General features: G+C 53.1%; 1 protein-coding gene across 12 annotated transcripts in view; it reads right to left on the bottom strand.

The window, feature by feature from the left end:
- DNM2 (dynamin 2) overlaps positions 1-16,389 on the bottom strand; it is a 90,545-nt gene that overhangs the window by 11,335 nt on the left and 62,821 nt on the right. For 3 of the 12 annotated variants that reach the window (XM_053658574.1, XM_053658570.1, XM_053658572.1), the window contains exons 11-16: positions 14,083-14,169; positions 11,403-11,473; positions 10,017-10,046; positions 7,778-7,829; positions 6,863-6,874; positions 2,958-3,071 (exon numbers count right to left, since the gene is read on the bottom strand). In XM_053658574.1, the coding sequence (XP_053514549.1) occupies positions 2,958-3,071; positions 6,863-6,874; positions 7,778-7,829; positions 10,017-10,046; positions 11,403-11,473; positions 14,083-14,169 (366 nt within the window). Of the gene's footprint in view, positions 1-2,957; positions 3,072-6,862; positions 6,875-7,777; positions 7,830-10,016; positions 10,047-11,402; positions 11,474-14,082; positions 14,170-15,168; positions 15,308-16,389 lie in introns of all 12 variants that reach the window. The other 9 variants (XM_037153953.2, XM_037153947.2, XM_037153949.2 and 6 more) reach the window with 6 other exon arrangements.

Genomic DNA, 16,389 nt, shown 5'->3' with positions numbered 1-16,389 from the left:
ACGTCAGAAAAGCTAGAGCGGGTTGTCACGGATGGAGCAGTGGCTTCCTTGCCTTGCTCAGAGGTGCTGAAGCACAGTGGCCCTGCCGCTGCCTGGGGGGCCCGCAGGATGGACAGCCAGCCCCGCCAACCCAGTGTTCAGACTACCTGTTCAGGGGGCTCTGAATGTGTACAGTAGTCTGCACATTGGTTAGGCTGGGCTTGGGCCAGCAGCACATCGGGACAGGGACCCCCCAAACTTGCTGCCATCCTGCAGAGGCAGAGCTGGAGGTGAGTGCAATCGCCCACCACCCTGTTTCCCACTGGGCTGGAGACCTGGATGGGAGGTTCTGGAGTCCAGCAGAAGGGCCTGGGTGGGGGAAAAGGCTTCAGGGAAGGCAGAGGGAGCCCCTACACCAGTTGTGAGGTTGGGGGCCTTGGCTGACCACCCCCCTACTCCTACCTCTTGCTGTAACCGCCTCCTCTTGTTTATTTTTTAAAATAAAGAAACGGGTGTCCTGCCCCCCTCTTCAAGGAGGCTCGGCCCCAGGGAGTGGCTGCCATGTGTGACTCGGAGGGTCCCGCTGGGTTCCTAACATGAGCAGGGGCACAGAATTTCGCCCCCTACCCCTCCTGAGCTGAGCCTGCTTTGTGTCTGGGGCACACACAAGGCCCCTTTCACACAGGCCTGCTGGTTCTCATTACCGCCGGCGGGTATTCAACCCTCCTCCCAACACTCCCCTGCCTCCGTGGCCCCACGGGAGAGTCTGGGGCTCCTGCTTTCAACCCTCAGGTGAGAGATAAATGAAGGGCCTTTCCTGGAGTCCAAGAAGAAAAGCTTAGGAAACGACTTGCAACGGCGACCAGCAGTGAACCGGGCTGAGGGTGGAGCCCCGCAGCCCCTCTACGACGGCCCAAGACCAGCACCAGGTCCTGGGGACCCCCAAGCCCAAAGGCAGGGACCAGCCCTGAGCTTGCCTGACAGCTGACAAACCACAGAGCAGGCTGGGTTTCAGACTGTGGGGGCGGAGAGGGAAATAATGTGAAAGCATCACCCTACCCCTCACCCGGCCATTTTAGGGAGCTGATGTGGCCACGAGGGTCCCTTGAGGAACGCCTGGTCTCACCCGCCCTCCACATCCAAACCCACAAAGCTGTGGGGTCCCGGACAACCCCCTGCCTTTGTTTAAAAATAGCCACCTAGACAGGGTCCCTCCCCTTTGGGGACTCAGAGCTCCTGTGGTATCTGGAACACCCAGGGGTGTGTGTCTGGCTTCGTGGAAGTGGGATGGCTTCACCCCCAACACCCTCCCTTGGAGAAACGCACACCTGGCCTGGGCTGTGGGGCACTGGTCCAGCCTTGGGTCAGGGAGCTGGTGCCCTTTACCCATCCATGGGGCCCCTTCTCTGCTCTGTGACATGGGGCAAGTCACCAACTGGAGCCTGTTTTCTCACTGACAAAGTGTGAGGGTTTCCTCTCCACAGAGAGGTGGCCTCAGAGGGCTTCGAACACAAGAGAGCCAGCCAGGGGCCTCACGGAGCTCTACCTGCCTTGTCTCTGAGCCTGGGAGAAATACACACGATGGGGCCCAGGCCTGCCCGCCCTGGGCTGTGTCAGCTGCCAGTGAGGCCTCTGGTGCGGGCCACTTCTGAAGGGGGTCCTCCCAAACCCCTTAGGGGAGGACACCCAGGAGGAGAGGCTCCAGGGGTGACCAGAGAAGCTTAACTTCTCCGAGGGCACCTGGGCGGGGTTGCTGGCTATGCCCTCCCAGATGAGTAGGACACAGTGGCTGTGTGACTGGATCCTGGTCAGAGACACATGAACAGGGCAATACAGGCATGTTCTTGTAACACCCTTATTTCCCTTCTTGGGGCTGCTAGAGGCCACATGGTGATGGGCGCAGGGGCAGCGGACCATGAGGGGAGCCAAGAGTGAAGGTGGTAACAGAAAAACAGAAGCCTAGGCCTTGGGCAGCCTTGCAGCACAGGGCCACCAAGCTCACCAAGGACACGTACTAGTAACACACTTCTATCTTTGTAAATGCCTTCATTTTGGGTCTCTGTCACTGACACCTAACGCTGCTCTGGCCAACAGGAAGAGCCTGTGGCTCTCTCAGAAGGCAACCAAGGAAAATGAAAGGAACACAGTGCCCCTTGCTGGCAACCTTGACCTACAACAGCAGTCACGGGAACCTAAGGAATGCCTTCACAGTTACACTGTTCCACTGAGAGAGAAACGGGCCACGCAGGATGGGAGGCGGGCCAGAGAAGAGGCCGAGCGGGGACCTGACAGCAGTGCCAGCAGTGCTGCCAGGAGAGGCTCACAGCTCACGCCCCACCCCAGGTCTCGGAGACCACGGCCCCAAGCGGCCTGCAGTGCTGCTCCCTGTGGCCACTGTTCCTGGTGCTGTCCCTCTGTCCTGACCAGGACAGGCATGTGTGTCATGTTCCGAAGAGACACTACAGCTAAGTACCTCATGGTAGTTAGGGGCTGTTCTTCCCACTTCACAGATGAGGAAACAGAGGCCCAGAGAGGCTAAGGGCCTGGCTGAGCCCATATAGTCTGTAGACCACGGAGCCCCAGCAGCCCAGCAGCCTGGCTGTGAGCCTGCGTCCTTGGTCCCAGGCTGTGTTCCCTCTGAGCGCCAGAACCTCCCCTTGCTGTGCCTTTGGAGGCTGGAGTCAGTGTCCAGCCTACTGGTGGGTCCCTTCCCCATCCCCCTTTCTTCCACAGGCTGGACCCCACAGTGAGCCATGAGGGGCTGGAACAGGACATGCGATGCCTGGCATACCCTCTCGCCCTGGCTGTTACCATCCCACTGGTGAGCTCTGAGGCACAGTGGTGCTCAGAACCTTTCCTGAATGAACCAGTAAGCAAGTCAGTGAATGAGGAAATAACTGAATGAACAGTGCAAGAGCGAGTGACAAGTGAGCAACCACTGCTCTCACCCGATGGCCCCATCCCTAGCAGCCACTTACCTCCTCATCCTTGTACCAGGAGAGAGACTCGGCTGTCAGCACAAACCAGTACTCCTTGGAGCCGCCCTTCATCAGGCTGATGTTGTTGATGGTTAGCCAGCCTCTGCGGATCACCTGGGGAGAAGGGCACGGCTCAGTGGAGGACCCACCATACAGCCCAGCCCACCCCCAGCACTTCAGCCAGGCCCTCGCCCCAGCAAGGTAGGAAGCCAGGGACCAAGGCAGATACATCCAGCTCAGAGACAGCCAACCCGAGTTCACTTTGCCACAATCACTTCCCATTGGACACCAGTGTGGGGCACTTGGGTGGACAGTTGCTAACTCACTCACATGCCCAGGATGAGGTGACAGGGAATGTGGCCCCTAGAGTTAGGTTGAGTTAGCACAGATGGCAAAAGGTATGCCTGCTGAAAGGGGCCCAGAGAAGGAATGCCAGGCTTGTGTGTGGGGCCATGTCACATGGAATGTGACACTGGAAGTATTGTAATTAGGGTAGGAGGGTGCCATTGGGCCCTTCCCGCATGCTCTCTGGAAGGCAGCTATCAGTGTAAGGCTGGAAGAGTCACCCACACAATGAAGTAGCTCTTTCTCTCTCCTCTTTCAGGAGCCACGGGCAGAGGCTTGGCTTGCAGCCTTCACTCTGTTCTCTTCTCTGCTGGCTGATCTGCACGGGTCGCCAGGGCAGATGCTTAGGGGGCACAGTACCTACTTTGATGGCCCCCACCCCAGAGCTCCCTTCCCCGCCGGCTCTTTTCAGAGTATGAAGATGAAGGGATGCCTCCATCCAGAGCCCTGGGGTGAAGGTTTAAGCCCAGAGAAACTGCAGGGAATATTCTCCATGCTGGACTCAAGCCTCACAATCCCAGTTTTCTCTGCCCAACACATCAGGCTGAGAGACCCCCTCAATGGGCGTCATCAGGCAGTGGCTACCACCTGAGAGGCAGAACCCAGGCCTGCTCGGGGAACTCACCTGACAGCTAAACACAGGCAGCCTCCTGGGCCACAGAGGCATATGTGGGCCAGAGCCCCCCATCACTCTGGACTGGGGCAGTGGGCAGCATGTGCAGGCACAGGCAGTGCTGCCTGGGGCCAAGGAAGCAACAGACTAGGCCTACCTGCAGAGGGTGGGTGCGAGTAGCCACAAGCAGCTGGGAAGAGCTGGTGTTGGGAGCCCAGACTGGGGTGGAGCAAGAGCACTCTAGATGGGGCTTAGGGGATGCTTCTGGAGCCCATATGCCTTCCTAGTGGGCAGCTACCAGGAGGGGCCAAATCCTGCCCACTCTGACCTGCCCCTAAGCCTGCATAATCTTAACAGAGTGACCAGCCCCCAGCCCTCTCCCCTCCTGGAGCCGGACTTAGGCTCTCAGCCTCAGAGTGTCAAGACTGAGGTGGCCACACAGCACCCAGAGACCACTGCACCATGCAGAAGCCTCTGCCCAGGCTGGAGATGGCATGAGACACCACCTGGAAGCACTTATTAGGTGGAAGGCATAGGCTTCTCTCTCCCTGGGATCAGACAGCATTTTGGAGTCTTTCTGCAAGCAGGGAGCAGTGACATCTGGCACCTGCTCAGCCACAGGTTGTCTGGTGGGTAAGGGGGCAGAGGCTATCAGCCCCGTTAAGGTCATGGTATCTTCCCTGGCAGCAAGGTGACCAACTCGCCCATTTTCCCAGGACCCCCAGTTTATCACCAAAAGTCTCAAGTCATGGAGATAGCCACAGTCCCAGATAAAGCTGGGAGGCTGGTTATGCTGGGGTCAGGGATGGTTCCCGCACTCAGGTCCAGGGTGTTCCTGCCTAGGACCCAGGGAGAAGCCCCTGCACTTCATCCAGCCCCAGAGCTCCGGGCTCCGCTCACACCTGTTCCTCTACTCCCCGAGGGGTAGGCGGGGCCTGTCCTGGCCAGGCCCACAGAGTGGATATTTCTATCTAACCTTCAGGTCAGTCATTGATTGACAGTCAGGGGAGGGAAGATAAGGGCAGTGGAATGACAGGCTGTTAGTCCTCGCCAGAGAAATCCTCCCATGGGCAGACCTCCACACTCTCGGGCCCAGCCTGGATCCAAGGGGCAGCTATGTCCCATCCACCCCCTCCCTGGTGGTCTGGCTTGTCTTGTCTGACTCCACCCTCAGTCAATAGAGGTCTGAGCTGGCAGGCAGGGCCATGGCTGTGCTGCAGGGTGTGTGTATATGAGGCAGGGCCACAGCAGGAATGACACACCTGAGTCTTGGGGGCAGAAGGTTGCTGTCAGACCTGGAGAAGCCCCTGAGAGCTGTCTTGAGCCACCCAGAGAGCTGCCTTTATGGGAGCTTGACTGGGGTCAGAGACAGAACCTCAGTCTGGGGAGGTGCAAGCTGTGGGTGGCAAAGACAGGCGCTGAGTCTAGAGAAACAGGAGCACTTGGGCCTGCTCGTCCAAAAGGCAGATGTGCCCAAGGCAACTGGGTCAGAATGACGGGGGACAGGAGTGCTGTGGGCAGGGGAGACTGAAGAGGTAGGCAGGGCTCCCCCGCTCAATGGGGCACAGCAACAGGCAAGCTGGGGTGGGAGAACAGGCCACAGGGACAGCGTGGGCAGCAGGCGAGAAGCAACAGAGCTGGGGCCCACCGGCAGGAAAGGCCAGCCTCCTCCCAGAGGACGGTCACAGCCCTAGTCACCAAGGCAGATAAGGCAACCTTGGCTGGGAGACCCGGGACCCCTGGGCTGTTTAGAGGCAGGAAATCATTCAAGTTCAAAGAATGCTGGAAGTGACATGTGGGAAAGTGGAATCAGGGTGTAAGGACAATACATTCCTCTTTATCTTCCAAGAGAATTCTAGGCCCTTGGCACAACTGGCAAGATCCTGGGTTGCCCAGGAGATGCCTGCTAGAGGGCAGCAGTGGGACCCAGTGCCTCAGTGGCTGGTGGTCGCACACTACCCCGGAGGAGGCAGCTGTTCAGGATGGAGGCCCAGGCTATGCTCGCCAGGGTGTAGGGCCAGGGCTGAAGCCAGCTGCCTGGAGGCAGACACACTGAAAAGAGCTCAACTCTCAGATGTGATCAGCACCTGCTCCCCCTGGGCTGGGCCACACAAGGAGGAAAAGTATAACCCACAACAGGGATGGCAAATACCACTCATGTGGGGGCCATACCCATCAATGAGTAGGAGCTGCCTAAGTCCTATGGTAAGAATTCTAGTTTTAGTGGGAAAAATGCTGGGATCAACAAGTGACGTCTGCCACAGGTGAAGGGGGCAAGTAGAACAGAACAGCCTAATCCATCATGTATCTACCATAGAGGCAGGACAGTGGCAGCATCCAATAGAGTTGCCTCATCAATTAGTCATGTCTGTCGTGGAAGTGTGTCACATACAAAGCTATTGTGTGGGAAAAAATTCCCTGGGCAGTTAGTCACATCTGCCATAGCATGGGAAGTAGTGGCATGCTTAGGAAAGAATGCCAGGATTGGTTAGCAGTGTCTGCCATGGGCACATGACAGGGAGAGGCACAAGGGAAAGAGTGCTAGATCAATTAGTAATGTCTGCCATGAGCTCAGAAGTGGTAACTGGAGACAAAGTGGCAGCAGTGGACGTTCCAGCAGAGCTTGAGCAAAATTTTCCCTGAGAGGGATGTGAGGAGGGCGGGGAGGGGTATTAGCCAATTATTTGCCATCCCTGACCTACAGGAAACCAAGTCGACATGTTGGTAATGGGTTGGAGGGGTGGGCCTCCCATCAGGGCGGTCAGGTTAGTGTTTGCATGCATCAGCTAATGCCCAGGGCAGCGTGACACTGGGCACGGGTGGGGGGGGGTTAGGTTAGTTTTTTAGTTGCTTTTTTATTTTGAGGGGAAGGGAATGTTAAGGGGTGGGGGATCTCCACCACTTCTACATTCTCTAATGTTTGCTACCACACTAAGTGGGTACTTACCAAGATCTCCCCCTTTGAAAATGCAAAGTTAGGATTGTGGGTAAATCAAAGAAGAGCAGGTGGAGGAAAAGAGACATAAGGGACATGAGGGGATGGAGAAAAAGCAGGAAAGGCACAAAAATGGGAGGAGAGAAGAGCAGAGAAAAAAACAGCAAAAGAAAAAGTTACATGCTATTAATTATACTCATGATGTTAATATTTAATTCATTATCATCTCCCAAAACAAAAAAGCAACAACATACATATCTACAAGCACAAAAAAAATCATGCAGTGATCACACCCTTCTTTTCCAGAGGGCTCTATAACTGTGCAGGATAAATAGAGCCCCCATCCCCACCCCCACTGCATGATGTGGAGAAGCAGGGGACACTGGTAGAAATTTTTGCCAAGATGAATTTCAGAAACAAAAAAGTACGTAATACTGGTAAATATAAAGCTGTTCTTATTTCACAGGCCTCTGGCTGGGGCACAGTATCAAGGCACAAACCCCTGCATGTGGCTTCGGGTTTCCCCAGGTGTGCGGTCAAAGCACCCCACAGACCTCTCCAGAAGTGCTTGTCACAACGCCGCCTCCCACAGGCTCCAAGTGTTTGGGGCCAAAAACCCATTTTGGCTGCAGACACCATGGATGACTGGGCTGTCCTGAGGGGGTGAAGCTCTAACCATGGTCTTGGATGTTCAGATAGGGCCTTACCAGATAGAGCCTTGCAAATCCTTCCCCCTTGGCCTGCCAGAGCTTTGGTTCTCAGACCAGTTTCCCAAAGCATTAAAACCTAAGTGGACTCGAGAAGCTGCAGGGGTGAGGAGCTGGTGGGGCATGCACACGCCAGGTGCCATCTCAAGGCTCAATGGTTCCTTAGTGCCCTCCCACCCCCACCCCCGAGTGTGGAGCTGTGGCCCCAAGGGCTGGCTACCTGGTTAGGAATGGCTCTCTTCTTGTTCAGCTGAGTGCTCCTCTGCTGAGCGCTGAAACCAAAGCACAGAGAGGCATGCAGGTGAGATGCTGGGAGGGAAAAGGAGCAAGAGCCCTCAGGGCCCAGGTGGGGTTCTTTCCCACAGGAGGAAACCAGCTAAGGGCAGAGTCAGAGCAAAACTACCCTGCACACAAAGGGCTGCTTAAGGGAGAAAGCTTGGGCTTGTGGAAGGAGAAAATGTATGGAGTTAAACCAAGGCATCTATGCCCTGGTCTCTGCCACTCCTGGGAGCACGAGCTATTTCCAGAACTCACTGGGTGATGGATCCTCCAAGGATGGGCATGAGAAGCTGGACTCCCGGGTGGCTAGAAGTTACCATGGCTGAGTGTCAGGCTGTTTCAGAGTTGAAAAGTTGAGGCTTCCTCCCATTCTCAATTCCTACTCCTAACCTGGGCACCAAGACCTAGGTACAATAGCTGTGACCACAGTCTTGTCGGACCTGAGTTCAGACTGTGGGAGAGCTGCTCGCCAATACTTCACTCATATTGGACAGAACCAGAGGACAGCCAAGGTCAACGGTGTGTTTCAATTATGAGGTCTGTTGTTTACATACAGTCCCAGGTCTCTTTTCTTCTTTATTTATCCTGTTTCCTGGCTAGTCCATGCCAGGAAATGGTAAGTGCAAATAAAAGCCATGTATCTATATATGAACACTTACTTAGTTCCCTTGTTCGTACTAATGTCATATCTTCTTATCATATTGCTTTAGCTGGAACTTTTAGAACAATATGAAAAGGCAAACTATCTTGTTTCATTATTGTACTGACTGCTTCTGGGTTTTTTAATTTTTAAATCCTCACCCAAGGATGTATGTTTATTAATTTTTTTAAAGAGAGAGAGACAGACAGATAGAAACATCGATATGAGAGAAACATCGATCAGTTGCCTACCATACATGCCCCGACCGGGGATCTAAATCCACAACCTAGGTATGTGCCTTGACTGGGGCTCGAACCTGCAATCTTATTGCATACAAGATGGTGCTCTAACCAACCGAACCACCTGGCAGGGGTTGCTCTCTGGAGTTTTACCTTAAAATTCAAGTTGGCTGTTGGATAAGTTGAGTGTGTGTGTACACGCATGCACAAATGAAGTAAATTTCTGTTCCTTGAGCAGTAGAAGTTGAGCACTAAGAACGGAGGTTGGCCCTGACAGATGCGGCTCAGTGGATTGAGCACCGGCCAGCCAACCACAAGGTCACTAGTTTGATTCCTGGTCAGGGCACATGCCTGGGTTGCAGGTCAGTCTCTGGTTGGGAGCGTGTGAGAGATAACTGATCAGTGTTTATCTTGCACATCGATTTTTCTTTTTCTCTCCTTCTCCCTCCTTTCCCATCTCTCTAAAAATAAATAAAATCTAAAAAAAAAATGGAGGCAATACTTGATACCCAATAATTTACCTAATGTTCAATGAGTTTACTATAGGGTGTTTTCTTTGGGCCCTGTTTTTAGTGTTTAGAGAGCAGTGGGAAAGGAGCCCAGAACATCTAAGCACAGGAAGAAGTTTGATCAGAAGTGCCTGAGGAAGACAGAACCAAGCTAAGCCACGCGTGACAAGGTCTGGGTACTAGAGATTCCACATATGCTGCTTCCTAAGGGCCTCCTGGCTTGCTCACCCACACAGCTGCACCTGTCTATCCCTCGCCTGCACCGAACTGGAGATCTCCTACTGCTGTGAGGGTTCCAAAGTCCAACCCTAGACCAGCAAGAGCCCTCCTGGTGATGGGGCCTGACCTCCCACCTCCCCGTGTTGGTCTCATGTTCCTGGCTTCTCAGCCTTCCTTCCCTGTCTCCAGTGCTCTCTGGGGTACCCCTGCCTGTCATCTGGCTGTCAGGACTTCCTCAGGATGGTCTCTCTAGGGTGCATATTTTATGCCCCTTTCCCACAACTCCTCAACTACCCTCCTTTCCAACTTTCATTTTCCTTGTGACAGTTTGCTCAATGACAGTGTGTCCTCAGCCTGTAGGCTCTGAAGGGGCAGGGCCCAAGTCTGGTTTGTTCACTGTCCTAGTTCAAAGGCTCTGAGACAGTGCTCCAGGGCTGTACAGTGGGACCCCAGTATATCCCACCCACGGCTGGGACCCTGGTTTATACCTGGGCTGGGCGGAGCCTGGCACCCTGGGCCCCGCCCCCAGCCGTTCACACATCAGGGAAAAGGCACACAGCAGGCAATACCCACCAGGTCACCAGCTGCTCAGTATAGTAACAGCTGGGGGAGGTGGGAAGGCGCAGGAATCCAGAGGAAAGAGTGGAGTGGTCAAAGGAAAAACAGGAGAGATTGTGAGAAGGAACTGTGGATGAAGTGTGAGAAGCAGAGACATCAAGGTGAGGAAAACAGCAGCAAACCAAAAGGGAGGAACAGTGTTTTCAGCCCACACACAACTGCTGTTGGGGACAGGAGCAGGAGGGGTTGCTCCCCAGACTCTGAGAACCCCACCTGTGGGTGGCCCACAGACTGTGCCTCCCAGCCCACCCCCCACAGGGTTAGCACAGCTGGGGCCTGAAGTTTCTGATGAGGCCCTTATTTCTTCACCTACCATGTTCCCAGTACAGAACAGCTGCTCAATCAACTGTGTTGTGTGCACTGATAAATGTTCTACCTGGCAACTACTTAGCCCCAACAGAGAGACCTCTGACAGGAATACCCTCTCTCACTCCAGCCTGCTAGGTCGAGATTGGGCTCTAGTAGGCCCCTCCTCAAAGGCACCTCCCTACACCCCCAAGACCATGCCAGAAGACCACCTGGTGGACTCCCACGGCCCTACACAGCCCTTGCCCTGGCACTAACCACACTGTGTCTTAACTATCTGGGTGTATGTCTGTCCCTGGCATGAGACCTTCCTTTGAGGGTGGGGACCTGGGTCTGTGCTTGTTCACCGCTGTGTCATAGGGCCTGGAACAGAGAAGGCACACCAGCAATATTTGCTAAGTGATACAAGGCAGCTGGCTACCAATGGTCTGTTATTCTACTGGACTCAAGAAAGACAACCTCTGTGAGCCACCAGAACAACCCATGTGAGGCCCCAGCTCACTAAGGACGGGGTGGTGCAGGGGCTGATGGAATGAACCAGTGGGAGGATGCCTGAGACCACGAGCCTTTATATCTACATCTTGCTAAAATCAGAGCTCCCTGTTCTAGTCCCTTATCCAGGTCCCACGTACGGTTCTGGTTTTAAGTCTACAGTGTATAAATGGAAGCCATGGTGATCTTAGGTAGCCCTGACCTCATGAGATGCTCTGTGAAAGGGCCACGTGTGAATGGAGAGTCTAGGAAAACTGCACAGGAGTCTATGAAAGGCTCCTCTCCCGAGAAGTCCCTCGGGAAAGGAAGCACTGGACACTGGCTAGTCTTGTCCTTGCCTCATGAGTTTGACCTCAGGACTGTACTTTCTTCCTTAAACCACTAGTGCCCCATAGGAGATGCAGTGGGAATAATAGCAATGGGCTGCTAATAATCCAGGCAACTGTCCTGATACTTCATCCTGAGATGCCCAGCCCACACAGGGAATCCCGACTGAGAGTGCACTGGCACCACCCCGTGGCCCCTGTCCCGAACAGTACATACTTGGCAAATCCAATGAAGTCCTCGTGGTTTGTGTTGATGTAGGACTGCTCAATGTCGATGAGAAGAAGAATCTGAGGGAAAGTAGAAGGCATTGTGAGTATAGATGATCTCCAACTTATAATGGTTTTATGTATGACTCTTCCACTTTGTAACAGTGTGAAAATGATAGGCATTCAGTAGAAACCATATTTCGAATTTTTGTCTTTTCCTGGGCTAGTGATATGTGATATGATACTCTCCCATGATGCTGGGCAAGTCGTAGTTACCAGTCAGCCAAGCGATCATGAGGGCCAGCAACTGATACTCTACAATGTATTCATTGTATTAGATGATTCTGCCCAGCTGTAGGCTCCTGTAAGTTCTGAACACATTTACAGTAGGCTAGGCTAAGCTATGATGCTCAGTAGGTTGGGCCTTGTTAAATGCATTCTCAGCTTACTATATTTTCAAGTTATGATGAGGTTATCGGATGCTACAATGAGGTTATATCTTCATAAACTCATCAGTTGAGAAGCATCTGTATAGAGCCCGCAAGGCAAGGAGGGGAAGTGGATGGAGTGCTTTTCGCATGGGGAGTAGAGTTGGGGGGATGGTGCAGAACCATGCTGCTTTCAAGGTAGAACGGGTGTCACACATACACCTACCCCCAGCACACGCTCTGGAGTACAGCTGCAGAAGAAAGGGGACGCTGGTGCTTCCAGATATCAAGGACTTACAACTAAGACTGAGCCAACAGAGAAGAGTGAAGCAGCCCAGCGTGGTGGTCACAGACACAGCCTCTGGGGCTAACCACCTGGGCTGCAGGCTTGGCTCAGCTACTGTCTCACTATGTGACCCTGGGCCCCAAGTTATCAAGCTGTGGAATAGGGGCGCAAGAGGCCCGCTTCAAAGGGTTGAGTAATTCACAATATTTATAAAGTCTTTACCTAGTACCTGGCATTTCATAAGTGCTACATTTAAACAGCAAAGAAAATGTGGCCAGATGAAGACATTAAAAGGAAAGACACACACAGGCGCAGAGGAGCAGGTGGGATGTCATTCAGATGAAGGACATGCCCTTCAACAGTGCCTCCAAGCCCTCAAGCATAAAACACACCAGGTGCTAGGCCAGACGTTGTGGGGTTGTTGGAAAATGCTGGGGTGCTCCGACCATGGGATCCACTGTCGCCAATTTCATGAAGCCTAAATCCCATTCCCCTGGAGCCAGAGGATCAAGCCCAGCAGTGTTGACAGGGAGGCAACCAGGGACTGTGGTGTGTTTGGAAGAGACAGCAGCATCCTTCACAATACTGACAACAAAATGTATTGAAATCTCTCACACTTTTGATGCAGCTTCTAGGCTACAGAAGCAAAGTGAAATAAGGCACAGGTTGACTGGGGAAAACAGTGAAGGACAAATGAGCCAGTTTCTTTTTCATCAGTGTCAAGGGGAGAGAACCATTCTAAACAGGTGATATCACAACCAAATACAACACATAGGCTTGCTTCAGTTCTGGTTTAAACAAACAGCTGCCAAAAGACCACAGCAGACAACTGGGGGAAAGTGACTCAGACCAGGTGTTGGGTTGTATAAAGGCCCTGGGTGCACTCAGCAGGGGACGGGTGAGACTGCCACTTTGATTGCTTGGAGGGGTCCCACTGTACCTTTGTGTGTGCTCGGATGGTCTTCACAGGAAAATTAAAAGAAAAAGCACCCTAATGTACTCTGGCAAGCAAACAGATAACCAAGCTGTGGTCTACACATTTACCGATCAAAAGTAACAAACTTCACGAGCGCCACAAACAACAGGGATGAATGCTAAATACATCACACTGAGAGAAGGATGTCAGAAGCAAAGGCTATGTAGCCCTGGCTGGGTGCTCAGTTGGTTAGAGAGTCATTCTGAGATGCCAAGGTTGCAGGTTCAATCCCAGGTCAGGGCGTATACAAGAACCAACCAATGAATATGTAAATAAGAGGAACAACAAATTAATATTTCTCTCTCCCTTTTCCTCTCTCTCTCTAAAATAAGTCAACTAAAGAAAAAAAGGCTATGCAGTACAGGAGACCATTCACAGAATATTCTGGAAAGACAGGGCAAAACCACAGGACAGGGAGCAGCCACGTGGTTGCCAGGGCTTGGGGTCTATAAGGGTCAATGACAAAGGGGCAAAGGAGAATTCGGGGGTGTGACAGAATGGTTTTGTATTGAGATGGAGGTGAGGGGTTACTGTATGTATGTGTCAAAACTCAAAGAACGGGGGGTGCTCCCCTTTTTCGGAGCACAGCCATGTGCTCTTTCTTCCCTCTCAGACATGAATCTCCTAAATTCTAAGGGACCCCATGAGACTTGGAATGGCAACAGGCAGCGGCAGCTCATCCCGGGCTAACCCTGCGAACCTCGGTCCAAGGCCCCTTTGCTCTGACCTCTCGGTGAGCCAAAGCAGCCCTGCTCGGCTCTCTCTGTTTTCTTAGTTGTTGTTCAAGTACCACTGTCTCCATTCTCCCCGCCCGCTCACTCCCCCACCCGCCTGGGCTCTCCTGTTCTTCTAGCCTGAGCCCTGCCTTGTCTCACTGCCCCTAATTTTCATAAATGCACTCTCCACATAAAAAAATAATGAAAACCAAACTCAAAGAACTTTACACTCAAGATTTCCTACAACCAAATGATATCTGATAATTAAAACAAAAAGCCAGTACCTGGTCCTTGGTTCTCCCCTCCCGTTCGCGGATGTAAGAGGTGACAATTCGCTCTGTCTCCTCTCTCAACCGGGGGTAGGAGCTGAGCTGGGGGGAAAGCAGAGTGGCAGCGTTGGCTGGGTCCTCATGGCTTAGGAAGCAATGTGAACCACACTGAAAACATGAGGGAAGGTGGGTGACATGGGGTAGGCCCACCGAGTCCCCACCTCACTCCTGTCTCACAGCTGCTCCAGCTGAGAGACAAAGGGACAGTGGGGGGACAGTGGGCCGGAGTGAGTGACAGGGTGCCCATGCACAAGCAAAGATGCTTTTTGAAAATGCGATTCAGAGGTGGAAATTGGCAGAGGAAGTGGGTGACAGCCACCCCCCTCCCACCCAACACTGGGTGAGTGTGAAGACACTGACTGTAGTTAAAGCTACTGGTCACTGGGGTGAGTGCTCTCACTCAGCTTGTGCGCACGTAGCAACTGTTCTAGGATGGTAGGTTGGCATCTGGGCCATCTATCTCGGAGGGACCCCTTTGTAGGAAACTATTCCTCATCATCTTATCTTTGGAATCCACTCCTCGCACGCCCCCAGAGCCCACACTTTGCAGCAGCAACCAAACCGAACACATGAAGAGCCCACCTTGTGCAGTTTGGGTTAAGTCCACAAGTTGAAGAAAATTGAGCAGACTGTCAAAATTCCTTGATGAAAACCTAGTAAACGCCCCGTGGCATTAGGACATGAAGGTCTGCACACTGAAATTTTTCACGGTTTTGGTGAGTGTACAGACGCCCTTTCTCTAAGGGCCAGAAACGGCACTGACTCTCGTCCCTGATGCCTGATGAGTAAATGCTTTTGGCAACACCAAAGGCCTCCCTGCCCCTTCAGGAGCCCAAACTGCAAAGGCACAACACCCATGTGATGCAAGTTGTCCCATTTTGCCTGCAAATGCAAAGCTGAGATATTGGACCAAGTGACAACAGGACCATGGCGGGCGGGGTCCATCCGAGCAGAGTTTCCCAGATGCGTGGGTCAAGACTAACAACAGAGGGAGAAGATGGGGACAAATGCATGGGTGATAAGAATGAAACCTTCTGTTACCTTCTCAGCACACTTTTTAATGACTGTGGCCAATTCTGAGACCACGAGATCAACACACTTCAAACTTGGCTCTTTGAGTTTTACAATCTGTTTTTTCACAATGGCTTCAAAGGCCATATCAGGGGTGAAGAGCCCCGTCCTGGGTCATGCGGAGGGTGGGACCAGTAGAAAGACACCCAGAGACAGTGTAGGCCACAAACCCGGGACAGGAGACAGAGAAAGAGAGAAACGAGAGTCAGCTGGTTAGTGACATGCATGGTGGAGCCTGTGCCCGCATTTGCCCCGGAAGCTGCTTCAGATCAAAGAGACATCCTGGATATGAGAGGTGGACTTGACCTGGGTTTAATTACAGAAGTGCTAAGGGTCAGTGTCATGATGCAAATGCTAAGGGTGTGCAGATGTTTTGAGTTCTCGTATCTGTAACAATGAGCTCCAGGGTGAAAATCTCCAACCCATCTGGGTTTCTTTCCCCTCCCTTTTCCTATCGAAGAAGCTTAAGAAGCAAATGTGGGCTTTTCCAGACTGAAAACAGAAGTCCCAAGCAGAAACCCCTGCCTAGGAAGGCTGACCCAGAGCTCTGTGGCCATCGTGGACGTGCAAGCACAAACTGCCCACCAGGAAGCGCCTCAGCTGCTTGGCCAAAGCATGCTGCCCTGGGAACCAGGCCCGTGGGGGAACCCAGCACATCTTGCTGGCGGTCTTGCTGGCGGGAGGCAGTGGCCTTAGACACTTAGGTGCTTGTGGCCCAGTGGATCTGAGGACTAGCTACCTGGGAGAACAGCACTGCTCCTGAGAGTAGCAAAGGAACTAGAGGAGGTAGCTAGGAGTCTAACTGACATTGGGACCCAAGCACTCATTCTGCGTTGGAGTCTGGGCCTTTCTCAGTGAACTGGAGACAGAGAAGGTACTGTCTACAGGGAAGCTCAAGGGCATCACTCAAGAAGTGACAGACAAGGACATTCAGGGAGCTTGGCCTCCAGCAGCTGACGCGGGGTCCCTCTCTTTCCCAGAGGTAGCAAAGCGACAGCCCAATGACACCCCCAATTCCATCAGACACATGCTAGGCTTGGTATCAGGGTCCCAGGGAGCCCTGCCCACGTCTGGCCAGTCCTGGCGGCCTGGCACCCCCCACCCCCGGTTGCACCCCAGCTGACAAGCCCCCGCCCTAGCCTCTGGGAACATACCATGTTGTTAGAGACCGAGGCAGTGTGGGGGCGGAGG

This window comes from Artibeus jamaicensis, unplaced genomic scaffold (genome assembly GCF_021234435.1).
Source record: "Artibeus jamaicensis isolate MK-2021 breed Jamaican fruit bat unplaced genomic scaffold, CSHL_Jam_final scaffold_537, whole genome shotgun sequence".
Taxonomy (NCBI): domain Eukaryota; kingdom Metazoa; phylum Chordata; class Mammalia; order Chiroptera; family Phyllostomidae; genus Artibeus; species Artibeus jamaicensis.
This window is presented reverse-complemented; position numbering and strand designations above follow the sequence as displayed.